The sequence below is a fragment of the Marmota marmota genome, unplaced genomic scaffold (assembly GCF_001458135.2).
Source record: "Marmota marmota marmota unplaced genomic scaffold, marMar, whole genome shotgun sequence".
In the NCBI taxonomy this organism is placed as follows: Eukaryota; Metazoa; Chordata; class Mammalia; order Rodentia; family Sciuridae; genus Marmota; species Marmota marmota.
In genome coordinates, this window is record NW_026000082.1 from 30,355,791 (window position 1) to 30,378,578 (window position 22,788).

General features: G+C 54.6%; 2 protein-coding genes and 1 non-coding gene across 6 annotated transcripts in view; 2 read left to right on the forward strand and 1 right to left on the reverse strand.

Annotated features, from left to right (window-relative positions):
- Positions 1 to 6: 6 nt before the first annotated feature.
- Tmem54 (transmembrane protein 54) lies at positions 7 to 5,682 on the forward strand. Of its 2 annotated transcripts, none has more exons than XM_015485310.2 (6): positions 7 to 40; positions 2,199 to 2,392; positions 4,377 to 4,436; positions 4,558 to 4,746; positions 4,847 to 4,981; positions 5,369 to 5,682. In XM_015485310.2, exons 1-6 carry the CDS (start codon positions 25 to 27, stop codon positions 5,441 to 5,443), a joined length of 669 nt encoding a protein of 222 aa, XP_015340796.1. In that variant the 5' UTR covers positions 7 to 24; the 3' UTR covers positions 5,444 to 5,682. The 2 variants fall into 2 exon arrangements, with proteins under 2 accessions (XP_015340796.1, XP_048671775.1); XM_048815818.1 differs by having other exon boundaries at positions 4,657 to 4,746.
- Positions 5,630 to 14,122, reverse strand: Hpca (hippocalcin). Of its 3 annotated transcripts, none has more exons than XM_048815820.1 (4): positions 13,958 to 14,122; positions 10,849 to 11,247; positions 6,629 to 6,734; positions 5,630 to 6,541 (listed from the first exon to the last, which is right to left on the reverse strand). In XM_048815820.1, the coding sequence occupies exons 2-4, from the start codon at positions 11,224 to 11,226 to the stop codon at positions 6,444 to 6,446; spliced, it is 582 nt and encodes a 193-aa protein (XP_048671777.1). In that variant the 5' UTR covers positions 11,227 to 11,247; positions 13,958 to 14,122; the 3' UTR covers positions 5,630 to 6,443. The 3 variants fall into 3 exon arrangements, with proteins under 3 accessions (XP_048671777.1, XP_015340797.2, XP_048671778.1); XM_015485311.2 differs by lacking the exon at positions 13,958 to 14,122 and adding an exon at positions 13,570 to 13,721; XM_048815821.1 differs by lacking the exon at positions 13,958 to 14,122 and adding an exon at positions 13,271 to 13,524.
- Positions 12,701 to 22,788, forward strand: part of LOC107141522 — an 18,324-nt gene continuing 8,236 nt past the window's right edge. Inside the window, exon 1 of the transcript XR_007352123.1 lies at positions 12,701 to 12,711. This is a non-coding gene — a transcript (uncharacterized LOC107141522). The remainder of the gene's footprint in view (positions 12,712 to 22,788) is intronic.

Sequence of the window (22,788 nt, forward strand, 5' to 3'; positions counted from 1 at the left end):
CGCGGCGACCCGCGCGGGAGCGACATGTGTCTGCGCCTGGGTGAGCGGCGCGGGGTGGGCGCGAGAGGCCCAGACCCTGGTGCGGGGTGGGGCTCTGTAGGGAGAGCCGAACCGGGCCAGGCCCACCGCTCCGCCTCTAACTCACTTGGCGGCCTGGGCACGTCACTTTTCTTTCAGGGCTTCAGTTTCAGGGAGATGGAGGAAGGAGGGCTGCCGGGTATGTCTTAATGTGGCCCGAAGCACCTCGGGCCCCTTGACACCACTTTCCTTTCTGAGTGGCATGAATGCTCACCGGACACCCTGGTGGCAGAAAATAAGCTGGAGAGACCAGAGAGAGGGAAAGCAGGGCCCTGGGCTCTCACTTCCATACCCTTCTGTCCCCCACCACGCTTGGAGGGAACAGTGTGACAAAGGATCATCACAGAGGAGAGGACTGTGTGCCCCTCCCCCCGCTCCCTGGGCACTGCGATGCTGCTCTTAGGCAGTCCTGGGGAGTCCCCACAAGACATCTTGTGAGCCTCTTTTTGCCTCATCTGTAAAATAGGCCAGTAGCACCCACCTCCTAGCCTTCTATGAAGATAAACTTAGCTCCGAGAGTGAAGTGCTTAGCACTGTGGACTAACACATTGCTAAATGCTCCCAGAATGGTAACTTGGAAATAAAGCCAGGAACTGCCCTGAGACTCTCAATCCAGGGTTCCAGGAGCAGTCCCCAGCTGGCACTGTGCCTCTTGTTTAACCAAAGTCTTGATCCTGGGATGCTGTTGTTATTGAGTGCAGCCCTGAGCTGGGTGGTGTCTGGGCTTCCAGGTAGGTAGGTGGGTGGGGTGAGGTGGAGCAGGCCCCCACGGTGAAGCTGCCATGCCCCTTTCTGTTTGGCTGGCCATTCTTCTTCACCAGGTCATTCCAGTTCCACGGTGCCCAGCCAGTCCATCATCGGTTCTTTACTTCCTAGACCTGGTCCAGCCCCAGAGGACTCTACAGGCTCCAGGGAAGGCCAGCTAGACCACCCCTCTTTGTCTTATACTTGGGAAATCTGGAGCCAACAGAGGGGAGGGGCCCATGCTCCGTCACAGAGAGTCTGTGACTGAATGGCCCCTGCCTCCCTCTTCCCTGGTGGGGATTGCCTCTTTGCACGGGATCCCAAGCACAGCCAGCCTAGTGGTTGCTTTTTCCTTTCTTCTTTTTCTCTGTTTTTAAATCTAGCTGCAGAACTCCCATATGTGAAATATGATCAACCCTCTTTGTCACAGATGGGGAGACTGAGGTTTAGGAAGGGACTCAAAGTCAGATCCCATTAGGAGCAGCTAAAGGAAGGGGCTCTTTGGTTCTGGGAACTGATCATAGTCTTCCAGTCTCACAGAGGAGACTGGCAGGACCAGGGAACCAGCTTTATGTGTGTCCTTTAGAGCAGCGTCAGGAGCCAAGGAGGACATTGCAGAGAGCACCTCTAGAATAGCCTAAGCTGTCTGAGGAGTGGGCTTCCTGTTCCTGGGATGTGATGATAGGAGCAGCAGCCACAGGGCCAAAGAGAATTTACATTTGGTCCCACCTCCCCCACAGCCCTGCCCAATGCTACCCTGCGCCAAGAGCTTGCTTTTCCCAGAGCCCCAGAGTTTGACCCACTTTCCGTCTATCTCATGTATCTTCTGCACTGAGAGACCAGGGTTCTTCTTCCCATTTTACAGATGGGGAAATGGAAATTCAGGGGCTTCAGTTAGTTGCCCCAGTCACTTGACTCTAGGCAGTTCAGTTCAGCAATTGTGTTGAGTACCTACTATCTACCAAACTGAATACCGAGCCGATGGCCCATGGGCTCCATGGAACCTGGACAATGACTGTCGAGCTCACTGTGGTAGCCCAGGGCCTGGCACAGTGGATGGGATGTCAATGGAAGGGTCAGGGAGCTGGAGTTAGAGATGTGAGCTCGAGCCCTGCTGCTTCTGACCTTGAGTGCTAACAAGGATGACTCTCCTTTACTAAGTGCCCCCTGGGTGCTTTTCCAGCCTTACAGTCCCAGGACTCACAAATGAATCATGAACCCCTATTACAGAGGGGGAAACTGAGGCTCAGAAATGTAAAGGTACTGCCTCCAAGTCATCCAGAAATAGACTTAGGACCCAGTGTCCATCACTCCAGGGTTAGGTTTACTCCTCTGCCTAGCAGAGTAAGCCTCACCCATGTCTCTGTCCCCCACAGGTGGCCTGAGCGTGGATGACTTCCGGAAGGTGCTAATGAAGACAGGCCTGGTGCTGGTGGTGCTGGGCCACGTCAGCTTCATCATCGCCGCTGTGCTGCACGGCACGGTGCTGCGATATGTCGCTGCCCCCCGGGATGCTGTGGCTCTTCAGTACTGCGTGGTCAACATCCTCTCAGTCACCTCTGCCATTGTGGTACGACCAGGCTGGGAGGGTGACTGGTGGGAGGGAGGGGCTTGCAAGGTCTTTGACAAGTCCCCACCACAGCTTGGGGGAATAAGCAGGTAGCCCCAGCATAGTATGCCATTTACCAAGTCACTCAAATTCTCTTTGCCTCGGATTTCTCATCTATAAAATGGAGGTGGTAAAAGTGTCCTCCTCACAGGGTCCTGGTGAGTTTTGAATAAGATCATTCCCAGAAAGCGCTTCGTATAATGTGCTCAGCACATGGTAAGTGTGCACTAGTGTGAACTAGGATTGTTATTACCACCAAGAAATATTCAAATTACCCTTGGACAGAATAAAGTAACATCAGAGCAGTTTGGGAGGATCCAGGAGGACTTCACAGAAGGGTTTTGATGGATGTGTAGGAGTTCACAGATGAACTTCAATAAATAACCCAGGTATGTGGCCTGCCTGGGGCTGGCAGGTAGGAAAGGAAGCAGGATGGCATTCCCTGTACAGAATGGAAAGACACATGCAAAGACATGGAGGTGGGCTTGGCTACGATCTATTCTGGAGACCCTGAGAAAACCAGGCTGGCAGGAGTTTATCATTAGACCTGGTTTATAGCAACTGCTCAATAAAGGGAGCCCTGTTATGACTCAGTGACAGCCCCTGTTTGATGAATATACAAATGAAGTGGCCTGGTATTCTCAGATTTATAGAGCTCTTCCTGCCTGTCAGCAGAGGCACCTGCGACCTTGGAGGAACATTTACACATCCATGTGGGAGCTCATCCCTGCCACTCCTGGCCGGGACCTCACTAAGCCTGTCTCTGTCTGAAAATAAAGCTCAGGCAGCCTGCTGGCCTCCACACCTGGTAGACAAGGCCCAAGCAAATCAGAAGGGCTCCACCAAGTGGGACAGGCTGGGCTATGCAAATGTGGCCAGTGTCCTTGGGATTACAGTTATTGTGAGGAAGGCAGAGTGGGGAGGTAATGGGCCCAGAAATGGGCTCTGGGCTGGACCACTTCTCCTTTGCCCTCATTTCCTCAGTTAATTCTCACCAATCCAGCATCATTGGCCGTTATCATCTCCATTTTATAGAGGAGGAGACCAAGACCAAGATTCACCCCTCCTGCTGATACAAAGATGCCAAACTGAATTTGAACCTTGGTGGTTCTGATACCAAAGCCAGTGTCCTTTCTGTGAGCTCATCCTGAGAGTGGGGCTTAGCACAGAGAGGTTAAGGCACTTAGTTCTGGTTGCACAATGAATGAAAGCCATTGCTGAATACCCATGGTACTCTGCCATTACACTGAGTGAACAGAAGGAGGAAGACTGATTGAATGGAGCCCCAAAGATCCAGAGGGCAGCTGTTGGGGTGGACAGTGCATAGGTTGTCCTGTTCTTGAGACAGAGGGTGGTTGGCAAGCCTGCACAGGGAAGGATCTGCACAGTACGGGGAGCAGGGAGGGTGTTTTGTGAGCATCAGGAGCCTTCATGTGGGTGTCCACATCCTGGGCAATGAGGGAGGACAGTGGCTCAGGGTGGGGCTGAGGAGCTGAGAGCTGGGGCCAGGTCACTGAGACCCTGAAATAATTTCAAATACTATTAGGGATTTTGAATTTTACGCCATAAAGTGTCCTGGTTTGTTTCAATATATAATTTTGGTTTTAATTCCTTGTCAGTTGAGTTACTTAGTTTCTTCCAAATCTGTTCCATTTCAGGGAATTACGTCACAGGTATCTTGTGGCGTGCGTACTCCTGGGCATGCCTCCTCACAGTGGGGAGTCATGGAAGGCTATAGGCAGGGTGTGATCACTCCAGGGCTAGACAAGGAGGAAATGGCTCTGCAGATGGAGGCAGTGAGGGCAAAGCTAAGCACAAGACAAGGAGGTGGAGGTTTGGAGAGCATCTTTGGTGACATTGGTGGCATCTTTATCCAAGAACAGTCCTGACTCCCCCTGCAGTCCTCCAGCACAGGGTCAGAACTGACTTGAACCCCCCCCACCAGGTCATCACCTCCGGCATTGCAGCCATCGTGTTGTCACGCTACCTCCCCAGCACCCCCCTGGTATGTGGTGCCTCCTGGGATGGGGCTGTAGGGTAGGGGGTGTGCCTGACCATCATGGAGGCCAGAGCTGCCCAGGAAGGCCAAGCCTGATGTCCACTGACCAGTGGTCTCCCCCATCCAGCGCTGGACAATGTTTAGCTCGAGTGTGGCGTGTGCTCTTCTCTCTTTGATCTGTGCCCTTGGCCTCTTGGCCTCGATCGCCGTGACCTTTGCCACCCAGGGACGGGCCCTGCTGGCTGCCTGCACTTTTGGGAGCCCTGAACTACTGGCACTCACGCCCGACTGTCCCTTCGACCCCACCCGCATTTACGTGAGTGCCTGAGCCCGGGATGGGGGCACCCAGGCCCTTGACAGGGGTGGGAATGGGTCTTGGCACACACGTGGTCATCTCTGTCCCCTGTACCCTGCAGAGCTCTAGCCTGTGCCTCTGGGGCATCTCACTGGTGTTCTGTGTAGCGGAAAGTGTGTTTGCTGTGCGCTGCACCCAGCTGGCCCACCAGTTGCTGGAACTGAGGCCCTGGTGGGGGAAAAGCAGCCACCACATGGTAAGTCCCCCCCATACTCCTGACTTCCCATATTTTCCTGGAGTTCCTGCTGGGAAGCCCAGGCTGGTGTGTCCCACTCCTCTGTATGGGGTCTCTCCAAAGAGAGAGGTTTAAAGGCTCAGAGAGGCCAGATCTCCTAGCTAAGTCACACAACTGACAACATCTGGCTCTCCCAGGGCTCAGGACAAATGTTGAGGCAGGCTAAGGGGCATTTGGGCTTGAGTAGGGGATGCTCCAGGGGTCTATCCTTGCTCTTGCATGGGATGATGATGCTCCTTTGCCCTCCAGAGATCCTCCCCACCTTCTCTCCTCCATCCCTGGGGTGTCCTAGAGGAGGGAACCCCAGCCTTGACCCAGTAGGCCCACCAGTGACCTGTGTCTCCACAGATTCAGGAGAGTCCAGAGTCCATGGAGGGCCATGACCTGCTGAGCTGCACCAGCTCTGTGCCCCTGACCCTCTGAGAGCGGAAGCTTCGCTGGAGTCCCAGTCACTGGGGGCCTGCAACCAAGCCTGAACTGTGGCCAGTGCCCAGATGACCATCAAGGCCCAGATGGCTCCAGGATTCCCAGAGCCCACCCAAGAGGGCTCAGTGGACCCTTGGGGACCTGGGAGGGGGCTTTCACCTCCTGCCCCGGCCACCCAGCCCATTGCACTGAAACAAGACTTTATTCTGAAGTTATTAAAAAGAACAGAGATGCTCCATGTGGCTGCATGCAGGAGGGGACAGGGGCTCAGCCAGGGGGCCTGCGCTTCTTTCCCACGCAGGACACGGTGGAAGGACTCTGCCCGTGGGGGGGCGGGATACAGAGGGGTAGATCTGTGGTCTGTGTCTAGCTGTGTCCATCCAAGAGCTCAAAGGTAGCCAGGGTTTATGGGACCACAGCTACTGCTGGAATCCTGGGAGGTGTTGCATCCCTATCACGGCCTCCAAGAACTGGGCAGGAAGGGTTGGAGCCCTCCTACAGGGCAGAGTAACTTAAAGGATCTTCTTCCTCAAACCTCCACAACCCTGAACCCTCAACAACCCTGGAATCCTTCTCTTCCCTCCAAACAAATAGGCTCCTCACCTGGACTTGACCCCCAACCTCTACCCAGTCTGAGACCTACCAGAGGGGGAGCACTTCCCAGGTCTGGAGGTGCCTGGCCTCAAGAGACATGGGAGGGTGGGAGATGGTGGGGCTGTCTGGCTAAGGGCGGGCTGACTCGGAGGAGCAGACCAAGTCGGAGAAGGTATCTCTGTCATCACCAAAGGGAGCTCTTTCTTGGACGATGGAATGCTAACGGCTTGCTTACTTGGGCCCTTACTTGCAGGCTTCCCTTTTCCAGGGGCCCCCCACAGTGCAGACCCCGGGTGGGAGTCCCCAGTCTGGCCCCCAGCCTGGATAGACACAAAGGAGAGGAAGCTGAGAGCCGGGATGGGGCCGGTGAAGGCAGGGAGGAGAGGGGCCTGGCTCCTGTCGCTCAGAACTGGGAGGCGCTGCTGGGGTCGCACTGCAGCAGGCGCACGATGGACGGGTCGCTTTTGGCCCCGCGGATGAACTCCTCCAGGGACAGCTTGCCTGCGGGGCGAGGGGAGGTGGCGCGAGGGAGGGAAGCAGGGAGCGCCACCTGCCCGCCCCGTCCACCCGCCCCGCTCCGCCCCTCACCGTCGTTGTTTGTGTCCATTTGGCGGAAGATTTTCTCAGTCCTCTTTTCCGGGGTCGATTCATCCTCCGGCATCTTCATCACGGACGAAACCATTTTATAGATGGCCTGGGGGCGGGGGAGAGGCGGGGAGTGAGAAGAGCTGCGGGGCCGCCACCGCAGACACAGCCCCCGCTCGCTCCCACCGGCCGCGCGGGCTGGAGAGGGGTCACCGCACGAACAAAGGCCGCACGAACAAAGACACCGCAGCCCGAAAGCTCCGAGAGAGCATCAAGAATTGAGGGGTGCAAGGAGTCAGGAGAGATGTTAGAGAACCTGAAGGCCCAGAGGACGAGGGGCTAGAGGGCTTAGGCGGCAGTGCCTGGGCTCAGGTTTGGGGGTAAGTACAAGGTTAGCGGGGCCGCTCAGGAACCACCAGCACCCAGCAGCGGGAAGCGGACCCGGGACCCTGGGGGTGGCAGTGGGCTGCGGTGCAGTCGGTGGCCCGCAGGGGGCGCAGGAATGCGTTGAGGCAGCTGGGGCCCAGAGGGGCGGGGAAGGTTATGCAAATGAATGCAAATGAGCATCTGCCAATGGGCAGGGACAGCCTGAGCTCTGCTGGGCCGAGGGCGGCAGCTGCCACGTGCAGGAGCTCCCGAGGCAAAGCGAAGGAGGGTTTTTGTGCTCAATGTACAGAGCACAGAGTGCGCAGCCTGTGGCATGGGCTGGGTTCCTGCGACCCAGAGCTCAAGCACCCGCTGGTCGCCTCAATCTTCTAGATTGACACCTCCTCCCAGAAGCCTCCCTTCTTCTCCCATCCCATAAACTTCCCCTGCCTCAGGTTCAGCTTCTACCTCCACGCGGCTTTTCTGGCCTCCTTCCTTCGTGTCTGACCCCACACTGCCTCTGAAAGCTCTTTCCAAACACAAATCTACACTACCATGTCCTCATTCCCCAGGCCACCCCCTCCGTTCTCTCACACACACAGGCCTCTCTCCAAGACCGCGGGTGCACCCTGCTCCTAGTTGCTGCCCTGCCCTCCTTCTGCTGCCTCCCACTCCTTAGGGCTCAGATTATCCGATGCTTTCTTAGTGAGTCCTTCTCTGACCCAGGCTGAGTTGGGGCATATGCGTCCCAGAGCCTCCTGGGCTTTTTCCTTTGAGGACACTTCTCAGGAAGTAACTGTGCCTTTGTTGGATTGTTCCTAATTCCCTCCGTACAGATAAGGACCACCAGCATCTAGTTAGTACCCAGATCCTCTGGACCTAATGCAGTGCCTGACACCTGGCTGGCACTCCCCTGTTTAGAGACCATCAACACCTCCCACTGCCTTTTTTCCAAGTCCAAACCATTTGGCCTTTGGCATTCAAGACACTTCACAGCCTGCCTGCTGCCGACCTCTCTAGAAGGGTAACTCCACCACAGCTCACAGCTGAACATCCCTGAGCCTCGGAGATTCCCCAGCATATTCGGACTCTGCCTAGAGCAACGATACTAGCTACCATTTATTAGGCAACCACTACGTGCCAGGTCTCTTACATGCATATTCCTAGACTTCACAATAGCCCTGAAAGACAGGAATCATCATCTCCCTTTTCCAGATAAGAAACCAGGGCTCGAGAAGGGAATGGATGGCAGAGACCAACTGACTTGAGCCTGCCACCTCTTAGCTGCTGGGTGGATACTTGGACAGTCTGGGATGGTGACCAGCAGCAGGGCTTTGAAGTAATATCAACTCGGAAGTGGCTACTTATTTGCCGTGTAGCCTTGGACAAGGGCTTAACCTCTGTGACCCTCAGTTTCCATTTGTAAAATGGGATTAATTTTATCTCCCTCATTAGGATTGCCTAGTGGATTAAATGAGATAGAACAATCAGAAGAGTGGCTGGCTAGAGTAAGTGGTCACTAAATAGCAGCTTGCATGATAGTCATCATTCATCCACCGTGTTGCCAGGTTTTCCCCTGTCCCTCAGTCCCCTGGGATCCTAAATGTCACTTTTATACTCCTGTCACTATGCTGATCCGGGTGATGTACACATTGATCTCTCCCACCAGAGTGGGATCCCTCAAGAGGAATCATGCCCATCATCTGGCACCAGGCTGAATCCTGAGGAGGACTAAGCAGTGTCTTAGAGAGTAACCACTCCCTTTGTGACAGCCCTCCTCCTGGGTCTCCTAATGAATTGGAGTTGCTGCTCATAGTTTCACTGGAGCCTATTTGTCATTAATCAGGCACCAGGGTTTCCAGATCTCTGTCTGCACCCCTGTCTGGGGCCTCTGAGCCACTATAAAGGAAGCCAGGGCCTAGAAAGCAGAGGCCAGCCAGAAAGTCCTAATGCACAAGTGGCATTAGCTCCAGCAAGACTCAGATTTACCAGCACAGGCTGGCGTGACCACATTAAGCAGAACACGAATCCCTCTGGATTGGCTGGTTTCCAGCTGATCCCTGAGTGATTCTCCACTGCCCTGTCTACTGTGATCCTTCCATCAGGAACTCCACCATACAGAAACTGGCCCACAGGAGCTGGCGACATGGAAGAACTAGGTCTCCACTGGACAGCAACACCTCCTGAGGCAGCCACTCTGCTCCAGCTAGAGAGCACAGAGCCAGACCATAGCAAGAGAAGCCAATGAGCGGGCAGATGAGTTGGGAGGGGGAATGGTTCACAGAGCTGAGGGACCCAAAGGGAGAGTGTTCAGAGATGCAGAAGGGAAGGGGACAATGGCTTGTGCAAGTCTGCGCCACAGCATTACTCCAGGTATCTCAGAGATGTTAAAAAGGCCATTTTGACTAGAGAAGAAGATATGCAGATCAAAAAAAAAAAAAATGATCGACAGTCACTAACATTTACTGAGTACTGAATATATGCAGCACCCTGTGCTAGAACCACCATCCCAATTTATCCCTGCCAGAGCCTGGGAAGCGGGGGCTTAATACCCCCCAACACACCCTTTATAGATGGAGAAAGCTGGGGGAAGTGAGCAAGGAACCAGATAGGTAAAATAGAACAGGGCCCTGACCACCTTCAGTGCTGGGCTAAGGGAGTGGGTGCCGACATGGATGAGCTAACACATATCACACTTAAATGTGTACTCAGAAAGGCTCTCATATCAGATCCCTAAATCTTCTGAGGTCAGCATCACCATGCCCATTTTACAAATGAGCAACCTAAGAGTTAAGGCCGACTCCAGAACCGGAAGCCAGATCTCCTGGCTAGGAGCCCAGATCCCACACAAAAGGCAGCTCTGAGTAGTGGCCAGCTGAGCTTGACTTCACTTATGTACTGTGAGACTTCAGGCAAAGCACTCTACCTCTCCGAGCCTCATGGAAGTATAGTGAGGATGCACTCAGCATATGGGTATAAGCACCTCACAGTACCACCGAGGACACAGTACAGGCACACCTATAGAAGACAGCAGAGGGCCATGATTGGGCTACAGGTGTATTTTTTGGTGGGAAGTCATGTGGGAGGCAAAAAGGGGGAAGAAACTAGGAGGAAGGAAAAGAGGTCCAAGTACTGTGCCCTTGGTGGTCCCTCTATCTATTAGTTGGAAAATGGCCAAGTATCCAGTTAGAATGTGACTGTTGGAGTCAGGTGCCCCCTCAGGCTGTGTGGCCTCCAGAAAATGCCTTGACCCCTCTAAGCATGCTTCCTCCCTGAGTAAATGAGGATCAATAAAATACAACTGGCCTGTACTCTACAGAAATGTCAAGTCATGAAACACAAAGAAAGGCTGAGGAACTATTCCAGACAACAGGCGACTAAACAGACAACCAAATGCAAGGCATCTTCCTAGACCAGGGGGAAAAAAAAATGCTATAGAGAACATTATGAAGACAGTTGGCAAAATTGGAATATGGTCTGTCAATTAGATAATAGCATCGTTTCTATATTAAATGTCCTGACTTGGATAATCATATTATGGGTTATGTAAGAGAATGTCCTTATTCTTAGGAAATACATCCTTTACCTAGGGGTAAGGGTCAGCATTCAAAACAAGAAAATATTGCATTCATATAAAAATGAAGCAAAATATTAATTGGTGAATCTGGGCCCAGTGGACTTGGGAGTTTTCTCAGTGTTTCTTTAAATCAGCAATTCATTATTTCCTACGAGAGAATTCCATCAATAGGGTCATAAGAATAGCACCTGTCACCACTTGCCTACCAGCTCTGTTGAGAAGCTAGGAAGGGGTGGCCAGGGCATGCCGCCTGGCCTGGCACTCTCGGGCCCGGGCCCACCTGCACGATCTCCAGCATCTCCTCCCGGCTGATGTAGCCGTTGCCATCCAGGTCGTACATGCTGAAGGCCCACATGAGCTTCTGCTCCAGGCGGCCCCTCGAGGTCACGCTCAGCGCAATGATGAACTCCCGGAAGTCGATGGTGCCGTCGCTGTTGGTGTCGAAGGTGCGGAAGACATGCTCCGCGAACTTGGAGGCGTCGCCATAGGGAAAGAAGTTGGCATAGATCTTCTTGAACTCGTCCACGTTGAGGATGCCTGTGGGGCAGTCCTTGAGGAAGCCCTTGTACCACTCCTGCAGCTCCAGCTCTGAGAACTCCGTGTTCTCCCGCAGGTCCTGCAGCATCTCCGGCCGCAGCTTGCTGTTCTGCTTGCCCATGGCCGAAGAGCCAAGTCCCACCTGGGTCCCCAAGAGGGTCAAGGGGCAGAGAGGAGTGGTCAGGACCTCCTGGTCACCTGTAACCATTCCAGAAGGGCCCCCAGACACCAGCCACCTCAACCCCTCCTTTGACCCAACAAGAGAGAGGAACTGGCCCAAGGTCACACAGCCTGCATCCAGGCTTGTGGCCTCTGTGACATGCTCCACACCGTTTCCCTAGACATTACACTTCTCTAGGAACCGAGCTGGAGAGGGAGGAAGGAAAGGGGGCTCATATTTACACAGACCCTTCTTGGTGCCTTCAAGAGTGCACATCTTTTCACCCTCCTGAAGGGAAGTCAGAATTTGCCCCATTTTTCAGATGAGAAGGCAGGTTCATTGAAGGGAGGTCACCTGTTTCATGTCACACAGTCATGACACGATAGGTCCAACTCTTAGAGTTGCCCAGGGAGGTGCAGAAGGATTTCTGGTCCTTCCTCCTAGCCTCTGCCCACTCTTTGCCTCCCACATGACTTCCCATCAAAAAAAAAAAAAAAAATACACCTGTAGCCCAATCACAGCCCTCTGCTCTCTTCTACAGGTGTGCCTGTAAGAGGCAGCACAGGATAGGTGTTCATCTGGCCTCCAACTCAGATCACCTGGGTTTGAATCCCAACTCTGCCTCTTACCAGCTATGTGCCTGGGTCAATTCCTTAAACTCTCTGCCTCAAGTAAAGTGGGGGTAAGCACTTACCTCCTGGGATTGTTGGAGGGGATTAAATTAGTTAATGCATGGAAAACACTTAAAACCATGCCTGCACAGACAGGTGCTACATAAGTGTTAGATAACTAAAAATGATTTGTATTACCTAGATGCCATCAAAGTGTGCACAATAATATGCAAGTAAATGTGCGCTGACACATCTTATGCTACACGGCTCACCACCCCCTGGGGCCCATGCCACTCACATACCAGCCCACACCACCCATGGTCATCATGCCTCCACGCACAGCATTCCCTCTGCTCCACACTCGAACGCACTGACACCCAGCACCACGCACAACTCCTATACCCTGTGCATCAACACACCAGCCCACGACCCCACATGTCTCACACATGCCATCACATGTCAACTCGAATGCCAGCACCTCTCACATGGCCAGCTGCACGTGGGACCTTCAGGCACCCTTGTTATTTTGCTTTATTTTCCCAGGGATGCTGTCAGGTCCCAGGAGAGGGAGCTGCAGCCCTTCCCATGGGGGCTCCTTTCCTGGGAAACCCCTGGCCCATCCAACCTCCCCCAGCATTCACCTTTAATCTCCTGGGGGCAGGGGCTTGAGGGTGAGGCTGAGGAGAAGGCAATGGAGAGGAGACAGCCAGACAGTTCAGGACAGGGATGTGTGCAGGTGACCCCCCTCCCTCTGAGCTTGGGGATGAGAGTGAGATAGGGTGAGGGAGGTTCCTTGTATGTTCGTATGCACAAAGCTCTATGCACATGTGGGCGGGTGCATGTGTGAGAATACATGTGCTCATGCATGATGTGTGCCCTGGGTTCTTCATGCATTTATCTCCTGGTGTGTTTCCGTCCATGTCTGTGCATGTGCATTATATGTGCATGTGACCAGGTATGCACCTGTCACAATGTGAAGCGAATGTGCCTGTGTGGCCATTTAGGGAGACCTGTGTGTCTCTTCAGCAGCGTGTCACATGTATGTTTCTGTAAGTTGGTAGCCCCTCCTTTCTATATCAGTCTCTTCTGCCCCAGGCTGAGGACCCCCAAAACAAGTGTGTGGGAAGGGACTGAGGAAATGCGCAGGGCTGAGCAGGGGAATGTGTCCCTTACTCCCCTCCTGAAGGTCCAAGGAACTGGGTCACCCAGGCGGGGGCATAAAGATGCGCTGGGCAGGAGAGCTCCTTCAGTGCCCCCTCCTCTCTGACACCCTCAAAGCTGCCTCTCCCAATTGGAAGAAGATTCCGTTGTCCCCGCAAACACCCCCAGTTCCCCAAATGGGAAGAACCTTGCAGCTCGACCTGAGAAACCCACCCTGGGTCCCCTCTACAAACCTCCCCGCAGCTCTGGCCCTCGGACCACGTCTCAATCCTTCCAGCACACGCGCTCGTGACCCCTCCTGGAGGGGGCGCTCCGGGGCGACCGAAACCCTACTCCTCGGGGCTGGCCGCTCGGCGGTCAGGACCCTGGAGAGCGCCGCGTGTTTCCCGGGGATTCCCGCTTTCCGCGCTCCAGGTGGGAAGAATCCCAGGAGGCACGGAGAGTCGCGGGGTTGGGGAGCCCTGGACGTGGCCCCTAGCTCCGGAGATCCCTCCCTGCATCCCCGGGGCCCGGCCGGAGCGCCCCCACTCACCCAGCGACGCCGAGACACCGACTGCGCAGGGAAGGCGGCGCTGCTGCGGCGCGCGGCGGCAGAGGCGGCCAGAGGGGGCCGGGCCGGGACTGAGAGGGAGACCGCCCGCGCGCTCGCCCGAGCCCCTCCCCTGGGGGGTCCCCTCCAGCCCCGGGTAGGGGGAGCGGTGCGCTAGGCTCCGCCCCCGCCCCGAGAGGGAGGGGGACGCCCCCACCGCCCTGCTCCAGCTCTCGAGGGAGCACCCCTCCAGGGGAAGAGAACCGGGGTCCCTATCTCAGCATCTCGACTCAGGGAGCCTGAATGGAGGAGCGGGTCAGTGCCGAGAGCCCTCTTTCCTAAGCAGGGGACAATCCTTGGCCACGCCACCACCTTCTTCCCTCATCCCTACCTGGGCGCAGGGCTGCACGTCGCTCCGAGGGCGGAATCCGAATCCTGGGCGGTTCGCTAGGCACCCTCCCTGCTTCCTCGCCTCAACTCCAGATCCAACCGAACTAGGGTCTCTTCGGGGAACGAGGGGCGCCCATTCCTTCAGTCCCGAGGTCTTAGGAGGGTTAGACACACCCCCTGCCCACCTCCACTTTACAGAGCCCGCCCCCACTCCTGCCTACTACTCTCGATCTCATCCCCCACCCGCTCTCGGAATTAATCCCACCTCCCAACAGCGATGCCGCGTACACTCCAGCCTCTCTGCCGGTGCAGGCTCGTGACCTGTAAGAACAGGAGAACAGTCTCCAGCTCCCAGGTTCTGAGATGCACAGGCCTCTGACTGCACGGTGGACAGTTCCTCTCCGGAGTTGTTGACCACCTTACAGCTCCTCCTGCCGGTATGGGGGCTGCATCTTCCTTCCTCTGATCTTGGCAACAATTCCCACATGCTGGGAATTGTTAAATTTTGTCCTTTTCCATCTCTAGAATATGATCCTTGTTCTCCACTTTTCAGATCAGGAAACTGATGCTTGGTGGGGGTTAAATGGGTCAAATTTTCCAATGTCTCAACTAATGAGCGGAGGGCTTGGGCTTGAATCCACATGCCCTCATTCATTCATTCTACAAATATTAATCAAGCCCTAGTTCTGCATCCAGCACTGTCCTAGGCGGTGAGGTTACAGGTGTGGAAAGAAGTGATGTGTGTTATAACATACAAGTCACGTCTACAGTGTATTAGATAAGTTATTTGGGACAAGGTTGGGAGGGTGGCAGATCAAGAGCTGTGGGGTCCATGTTGAAGTCTTAAGATTGATTGCATTACAGATGAAATGGGAAGTCCTTGGGCCATTATGTCATGAACGGATGTTAAGGAGTGGGAGGCAAGGGAAGGAGCAGGGGGGACATTTCAGGGTGAGAGATGACCAGGGTGGCAGTGGTGAGTCTTGTTTCTGGACCTCCTTAGGAGGTAGAGCTATCAGCCCTTACCAGGTACCCAGACGGCTCCTCCTAGCCATATTCTCTCAGTATCTGCAGCTTAGACCCTCCCAGCTCCCCAGAACTCAGACCAGAGTTCCCCATCTAGGCTGCCAGACTAAGCCTCACAGGTCATTGGATTGTAGCCGTAGTCCCTCCTGCTTGGGGGTGAGCTCTTCTCCACCAGAAGAGCTAGGGAATCAGACTGAGGTGGAGGGACAGCTGGGCCCTCGGGAACACTGGCTCCACTGTGTGCCTTGGCTCTGGTGTTGGGACCCCCGGTGGAGGCGTGAAAGACGCCAGACGTATGTGGGTGGTTCCCAGCTGCCTCCTGTATGAGGACCTGGGTGGGGGGAGCAAAGAGCTGCTCAGTCCCCACCCTAAGCCACTCCAGTGACAACCTCCCTCACCTCTTCTCGGTGGGCCAGTGGGCCTGTCATGCCTGGGACAGGGAGAGGGGCCTAATCTGCAGTCACCCTCTCAGCCTTTCCTTCCCCCAAGACTCCCTCCTCTCTCTCTCCTGCCTGAAGCTGGAGTCTTCTCAGCCTGGTCTGAATCCTCCTCTCCATCCTGGGGGTGGGGGGATTCAGTTTACCCTAATTTCCTGTTTCCTCCAGGCTTTTCTTCTCTGTGAGAGTGACTGGAGCCTGCCCTCAGACCTTCAGTCTGCATCCTGTCTCCCCACTAGATGGGGGCTTCTGAAAGTGGGACCATGTCTTCTCTTCACCCTGGGCACCCCACTTTCCTTGACTGTTCCTGCATCTAGAATGAGTAGGGTCCCTGAGGAGGCAGGGCTCGGCCCTAGTGGGCTCTGCTGGCTCAATCCATCAACCACCTCTACCCTCCCAGGGGCCTAGGAAGCCCTGGGAGGCCCCCCTGAGCCAAAGGAGAAGCTGGGGTGTTCCCACACTGTGCATTTGCCCTTGAGCCAAGACTTCTGTCTTCAGGCAGAACTCAGAAAAGCAGGGCAGAGGGCTGCAAGTCAGGAGGCCTGGGTCCCTCACTTCTGGATGGAGCAAGTCTTTCCCGTTTCTAAGCAGAGAGGCTAAACAGATGACGTGACCAGAGATGGCTGAGGCAGCAGTGACACTGGAGCCCACAGGTTTGCTTCTTTGAAGGCCAGCTTGGTGGGGGGAGTGTCCTTGTTTGTGATGCCCAGTCCCCTCCCACCTAAGATTGAGGCACCCAGGAGGGAGGGAGAGGCCCAGCTGAGAGTAGAAATGCAGATGGATGACCGAGAGGACAGAGCAGCAGGCAGGGTCCCCTGGAGAGTGAGCAAATCCCAGGATCTGAGAAGGGAGGCAAGTGGTTGAGAAAGCAGCGGCAGCTGCCCTCTCTCCCACCAAAGAGGCAGGCCAGCTTCCGGGACACCAAGAAGCACGTGGGGACAAAGGGAAAGGGGACCACAGGGCTCTACAGTTTGCAGAGTGCTCTACATGGGCCGCCTCATTTCATCCTCCGAGATTCTGACAGTTTACAGATGTGGCCCAGAGAATTGAAGTCCCCACCTGGGGTGCTACAGCAGGAAAGTGGCATTGTCAGAAATTCAAACCCAGCTCTGTGTGACTCAGAAGCCCAGACCCTTCCTGGAAGCCTCTCAGTGAAGTAGGTGGAGCTGGCCCCTCCCCAGCCCCCTCAGAGGCCCAGCCCACCCCCACTCGGGTGCCTCTTGGGTCCCAAACGGTTTGGAAAATCCTGATGGGAGCAGATGGTGGGGACAGATGGAGGGAAAAGCATCTCGAGGCTGAATTACACAAACAAACATTGATAAAGTGATTAAAACCTCCAGCCACCCCTTTCCCAAAGCCCTGCCCACCCAGCTTGGAGCACACAGAGCTGAGAAGCGGGGGCCCGGGGGTCTCCAGAGGCCCTCCTCTCGCTGCACCCAGCCCAGCTTCTGCTTGCCTCCCTCTCCGCCAGGGACCACCCCCGGACCAGAGCCCAGGGTGGCAGAGCTGCCAGGAGCACAGCCCGGGAGGGGGCGGGGCAGGCCTGGCTGTTCCCAGGGGAGGTGGCCACGAGGAGCAGAATGGCTGGGGAGGGAAGAAAATGTCCTGAGAGCTAGAATTGCAGACCTGAAGCCAGGGCAGTGGGGTAGCCGGGTTCGGGGCTCTCTGGAGAGGCCTCACTTTCTATGTGGGGGCTCAGAGAGCTGTCACTCCTGTCCAGGTCCCACAGCCCCATCGCTGCCCCACGGAGCAAGGCTGAACTTGCAGTGGAGGGGGCAGGCCCTGCCCCTCGTGTTCCCAAGTGTCAGTGGAAACAATGGCGCTGTCCTGGGAGGCTTCTGTGGGAACTGGGGAGAGGGCGCCCATGAAGAGTCTGGCGCTGGGTGCCCACAGTCAGCACCCAGGCAGTGTGGGCTGGCAGGACGCCTGCGGCTCTGGGTGGCGGATGGGGAAGCCCTGGTGTTGTGATACCAGGGCGGGTTGGAAAGTGTCCCTTAGGGAGCAGAGACGTGGGCTTGAAGAACCTGCTGGCCATGCCCTGTGCTGCTGGGCTCTGCAGCAAGTGAGTGGAGGACACGGCTGCAGTACCCCTACTCCCGGGGAAAGGCAGCTGAGCCCAAAGTCAGGACTCCAACCAACAAAGTGCTGCTACCTAGCTGGCTCCTCGGACTTGAGTTCAAGTCCTCACATGGCCTTTTTCCAGCTTTGGCAAAGTTGGCAAAAACAACTTCTCTGACCTTCTGGTTCCTTCTCTGTGAAACCCGCATTTCCAGCTGCTTCCTGGACATGCTCCCAGAAGCCCACAGACACCCCCGACTCCAGCCAGCCAATAGCCAGCTCATCGCCTTCCACCCCCAGCCTGCCTTGCCCCTGGGTCCTCCTTCAACCACAGAACAAGCTAGAGGTGCCACCTCACCCAGGACCCACTCCTCTGCCTCACCTCTGCTCCCACCCCTTCCCAGTCCAGTCAAGGCCGCCAGAGGAGGCCTCAGCCGGCCCTCACCTCCCCTCCCCTCCCCTCCCCCAAGAACCGTGGTCAGATCTGCCTTCTATGTCTGCTCTTCCCTTCTCACAGGCCCCCCTGCTGGGATCAGTTTCTCTAAATCTGATTATCTTCCTCTCTGCTTAATAATCTTCCATGACTCCCCACTGCCTACCAGAGTAAATAGAAACCTGAGGCTCTCCAATAACATCCCCACCCTCGCCTCCCACCTTTTTCTGCTTTTTTTTTTTTTGGTACTGGCTATTGAACCCATGGGTGCTTAACCACTGAGCCACATCCCCACATCCCCAGCCTTTTTTGCATTTTATTTAGAGACAGGGTCTTGCTGAGTTGCTAGGACCTTGCTACTCAGTTGCTGAGGCTGGCTTTGAACTCGCAATCCTCCTGCCTCAGCCTCCTGAGCCACTGGGATTATAGGCATGTGCCACCACGCCCGGCTTCACCTTTCCACCTTCTGCACCCACCAGTCCGGCACCTTCTGAACCAGATGACCATGGTCCCAGACCTAACCTCTCCACATGGGACTGGACCTAGACAGGGGGAGGGGTGTATGCAAGAAAAATGACTCTGTCAGCTAGGGTCACATCGCAGCCAATATTTGCTCTTTCCTCTACTGGGGGAAGTGACTTTTAGCTGGAAGGGTCCCAACAGTGGGCCAGAGAGGGATAGTCACTCGCCTTAGGTAACCCAGCTAGGCCGCCCTTTTGCCTCATACATATGAACATTCCGATCTTCCTCACGTAGTTCATGGCTGGGGGGTTCCATCTCTCAGCTCCTCTTGATTTTTCTCACCTGCCTCAAACTTTGGGGTCGCTGCAAAGGCAAAGGTCACCTCTTAAGGGGAGTGTGTCAGGAGGCTGAATTAGCACTTGTAACTTGATACACAGTTCTGTCCAAGTGCATCACAATCTGCACAAAGGACATTTGAGACTTGAATCAAAGTCTAAAGTGCCAAGATTTTAAAGAGAAAATCCTTCCTGAACTGGGTGAGCCCGGGTGGCCAGGCTGACTCCCTTCTTGGCCTGTTCTTCACAATCCCAAAATGTGCTTGAAATCTCCAAGGGACTGCACTTGTGGGACAGGGCAGGGCCCAGGGTTTGGGGGTGTAGACATGGCCCCACAACTGGCCAGCGGTGCCTCCCAGAGTCTGAGTTCCTTGTGAAGTGCCTCCTTTCCAGAGCTGCGAGGAGCCCATGGACACTGGGAGGTGATACTCTTGAAAGAGGCTGCTGGGTGACACTTCAGGGCCCAGGGATACATACTCAGATAGCCCTAGAGGACGGTGCCCCCAGAGAGAGGAAGGTCACACTCCATTCAGTTCTAAGCATCTGAAGTCACCTGCTATTTCCTCCATTACATAGAAGAAGAAACTGAGGCCCAAAAGGACCACAATCCCATTTGGATTTGTGCTTGGAATTAGACCAGAGCTGAGGTGGGATGAGCTCCATCTCTGAGCTCTTTGCAGTGTGTCAGGCTGCCGTGGAGAAGCGAGGGCTTCCTAGAGGGCTCAGGGTACCCAAAGCTCTGGAATCCACTCCCAGAGGCCGAGGTTGCTCTATCCCAGGGGACTCCCAATCTGTCTCTCTTCCTGGGAAGATCGGGCCAGCTCTGATTCCTGGCACCTCAGGTTCTCCCAAGACTGGGGATTGCCTCAGTGTTTCCATAGTAACAGTGAACACTGGGGCCTCCTGAATCGGTGCAGGGATACTGCAGCAATACCTGCAAGTATGCATGTGCCCGGAGAACCCTTGGGTACATGCACACATGCACGTGCATATCCTTGCACACACATGCACACCCAATGCTTGTGTGTGCACACCCTTGCCCCTTATGAACGCACGTGCATACCACTGCACATGCAGGCACATGCACAATGCTCCAGGCCCTGGCCCACTAAACCACAAGTGTGTCGAGACATCTCCCTGCCTGACCTGACCCATTCCCAGAGCCATCCTGGTCCATTTAGATGCAGAGAAGGTCTTGGGGAAAGGAGGAACTTCAACTTTATAATAACACCCACTGCAACATTTATAGATGTTTACATGTTCCAGGGACTGCATTTTCCTATTCACATGTGGCATCTCCTGCCACCCTTGCAATGCCACTCTGCAATAGGTGCCAGATGAGGAAACAGGCTCAGAGAGGTGGAGTGATTTGCCTGAGGCTACACAGTAGACATGGGCAATGTCAAGGTTTGAGTCCAGGACTATTTGGCTCCAAGCCTTAGGCTCTTGCCCTCATCACTGGACCCCTCGAAACCAGACCCAGGAGCACTCACTTGGCACACATAGGTGGGCGTGTCTTATAGACGTGGGACCAGAGTTGAGGACTCACAACCAGAACAGCAGGGTTTCTGGGCTTTAGCTTGGGGTCATCAGATTCCCTATCAGGTACCCAGCCATTCCCAGGGTGGAGGAGTAAGGAGGGGGCCAGGGGATCACAGGGACTTTCCTTCCACTGACTTCTTCTTAGTAGTCTTAAAAGGAACTTTGAACAACAAAAGCAAGACCCACTGAGAATCCGTGAGCGAGGTCGCAGGGTGCACCTATCAGCTCTCTTCCGCAGTAAAGGCAGGAATCCAGCTGTGAGGGTCTGACTTGTGTACAGAGCCAAGGCAGCAAGACTCAGGCTCTGCCTGGCTGCTGAGTCTGTGGTCTGTTCCTCTCGGAGCAGAGCAGGAGGCAGGGCAGCTCTCCCAGCTGTGACTCCAGCTCCCTGGGGTCTTCCTGCTCTGGCCAACTCTGGCTTCCTCCAGCCAGGGGGACGCCCTCTACTGGCAGCATCCTGTCTCTGCAAAGCCGTGTTCTGCCAGGGGGAGAGGCCCTGAGTACCTGCCTCACAGGAAGTGGGGGACCCTGGAGCCTCAGACATTCACTTGGGATCACCTCCACTTTGCCAATGAAAACAAAGCCTAAGGTCAAGCAGCCAGTAAGGGACTGAGCCAAGAAGTGAGGCTAAAGGCCTTTTTCCTCTCCCTGTTAGGCAAGGGGTCTTATCCCAGGTGCCCCCAACTCAGAGCCCCAGAAAATAGCTCTACCATTCTTGAGAGATCTGTGGTGTGCAGCTGATGATCTATTTTCAAAGGCAAAGCCAGGGTCAGGAATCTGAGTATGGAGCTGCCACAGGCTGGCTTTGTGATATTGAGCAAGGTCCTCAACCTCTCTGAGTGTTGTCAGATGGGAACCTTCCTTTGTAGACCAAAGAGCTGAAGATGTTGAGGAGGTCTCCTTTCCCTAATTAGAAGGCCCCAACCTTCCACCTCCTCCTTCCTTTCCTTCTTATTCCTCTCCACCCACCCACCATCACCTCCACCACTCGGTGGTGTGGATACTATTATTACCTTTTCACAAGGAGGCATTGAAGGATCAGAGAGGTGGAGTTACTGACCCAGCGTCACTCAGCCAGATGTTTCTGGCCTCAGAATCTGGACTTTGGAAAGCTGACCCTGCCCTGATTCTCCCACTCTTCTCTTCTCACTCCTGTCAATCTCATCCAGATCTTCCCTCAACTTCTCTCCCTGTCTCTTGTGAGCACCTAAGTCAAGATCCCATCATTTCTGACCCTGCAGCACCAGCAGCCTCCTTGCCTCCTCCCAGGTCGCCCCCCACTCGGGTTCTCTGCAGTCTGGCTGGCACACACACAGTCAAGTGAGCCTTTTAACACGTAGTGCTTCACACAAGGTCCTGCTTCTTGAGGCTTCCCTTGCCTGTGGAATCACTTGAGCCTCTCTCCCACAGCCCTGCGGCCTGCGCTGCCCAGCTCCAGCTGCTCTCCTTCCCGTCTTGCTCACCCAGCTCCAGCCTCTCTGGCTTTTTTCAGTTTCCCAAACACAACAGCTTGCTGCTGCCTGGCACTTGCTTTGCGCTTGGCTGCCCCTGCCTTCTGGGAAGTTCTACCTGCTTCCTCTTCCTTCTTTAGGCCTTGGTTCAGACGGCCTTCCTCACACCACCCCACTGACCATCATCCCACCCAGCCGTCTCCTCCATTTTTTTCTCATTTTTCTCTCAGTCTGAAGACACTCTGTCATGTCATGAGTTGACCTGCTTAGGGTTTGTCTCTCCACTGGAATGGGAGGCCCTCAGGGAAACTCATCTTATTCAACTGTGTCCCCAGGACCAGACACAGGGCCTGGCACTTAGGATGTGCTCATATTTGTTCAATAAAAATAAGACCTTCCCCAAGTTCTCTTGTAAACTCAGAAAGGTCTTTTAATTATTATATTCCAAAGCAAACTCCTGACTCCTGATTTCCCTGTGATTTAGAGCAGGGTGTGTATCTAGGGGTACCCCGGACATAGATCATGGCCATTCCAGGTTTGTAAGAGGAGCCTTTTGCTAGGATGGTGGAGCAGACCCACAGTCCTAGCTATCCGTGAGGCTGAGGCAAGGGAGGGGGGGGTCACAAGTTTGAGGTCAGCCTCAGCAACTAAGTAAGACCCTATATCAAAATAAAATGGCCTGGTGTGGTGGCGCATACTTGTAATCCCAGAGGCTCATGAGGCTGAGACAGGAGGATCACAAGTTCAAACCCAGCCTCAGCAAAAGGCACTAAGCAACTCAAGGAGACCCTGTCTCTAAATAAAACTCAAAATAGGGCTGGGGATGCAGCTCAGTGGCTGAGTGCCCCTGAGTTCAATCCCTGGTACCAAAAAAAAAAAAAGCAAGAAAGACTGGGGATGGGGATGGACTTGTGGCTCAGTGGTACGGTGCTTGCCTGGCATGTGTGAGGCCCTGGGTTTGACTCTCAACACTGCATATAAGTAAATAAAAACAAAATTCCTTCAACAACTAAAAGAAATTATATATATATATAATTATATATATACATATATATATAAATATATAAATATATATATATATATATATA

Bases quoted from the DNA above. Each gene is read 5' to 3' on its own strand.
- Hpca (XM_048815820.1), bottom strand. From the start codon at position 11,226: ATGGGCAAGCAGAACAGCAAGCTGCGGCCGGAGATGCTGCAGGACCTG. The intron at 6,735-10,848 runs GTGGGCCCGGGC...CCCCGCCCCCAG, and splicing joins AGATGCTGGAGATCGTGCAG to GCCATCTATAAAATGGTTTC. The intron at 6,542-6,628 runs GTGAGGGGCGGA...CTCGCCCCGCAG, and splicing joins AATGGACACAAACAACGACG to GCAAGCTGTCCCTGGAGGAG.
- Tmem54 (XM_015485310.2), top strand. The intron at 2,393-4,376 runs GTACGACCAGGC...CCCCCCCACCAG, and splicing joins CAGTCACCTCTGCCATTGTG to GTCATCACCTCCGGCATTGC. The intron at 4,982-5,368 runs GTAAGTCCCCCC...GTGTCTCCACAG, and splicing joins GGAAAAGCAGCCACCACATG to ATTCAGGAGAGTCCAGAGTC.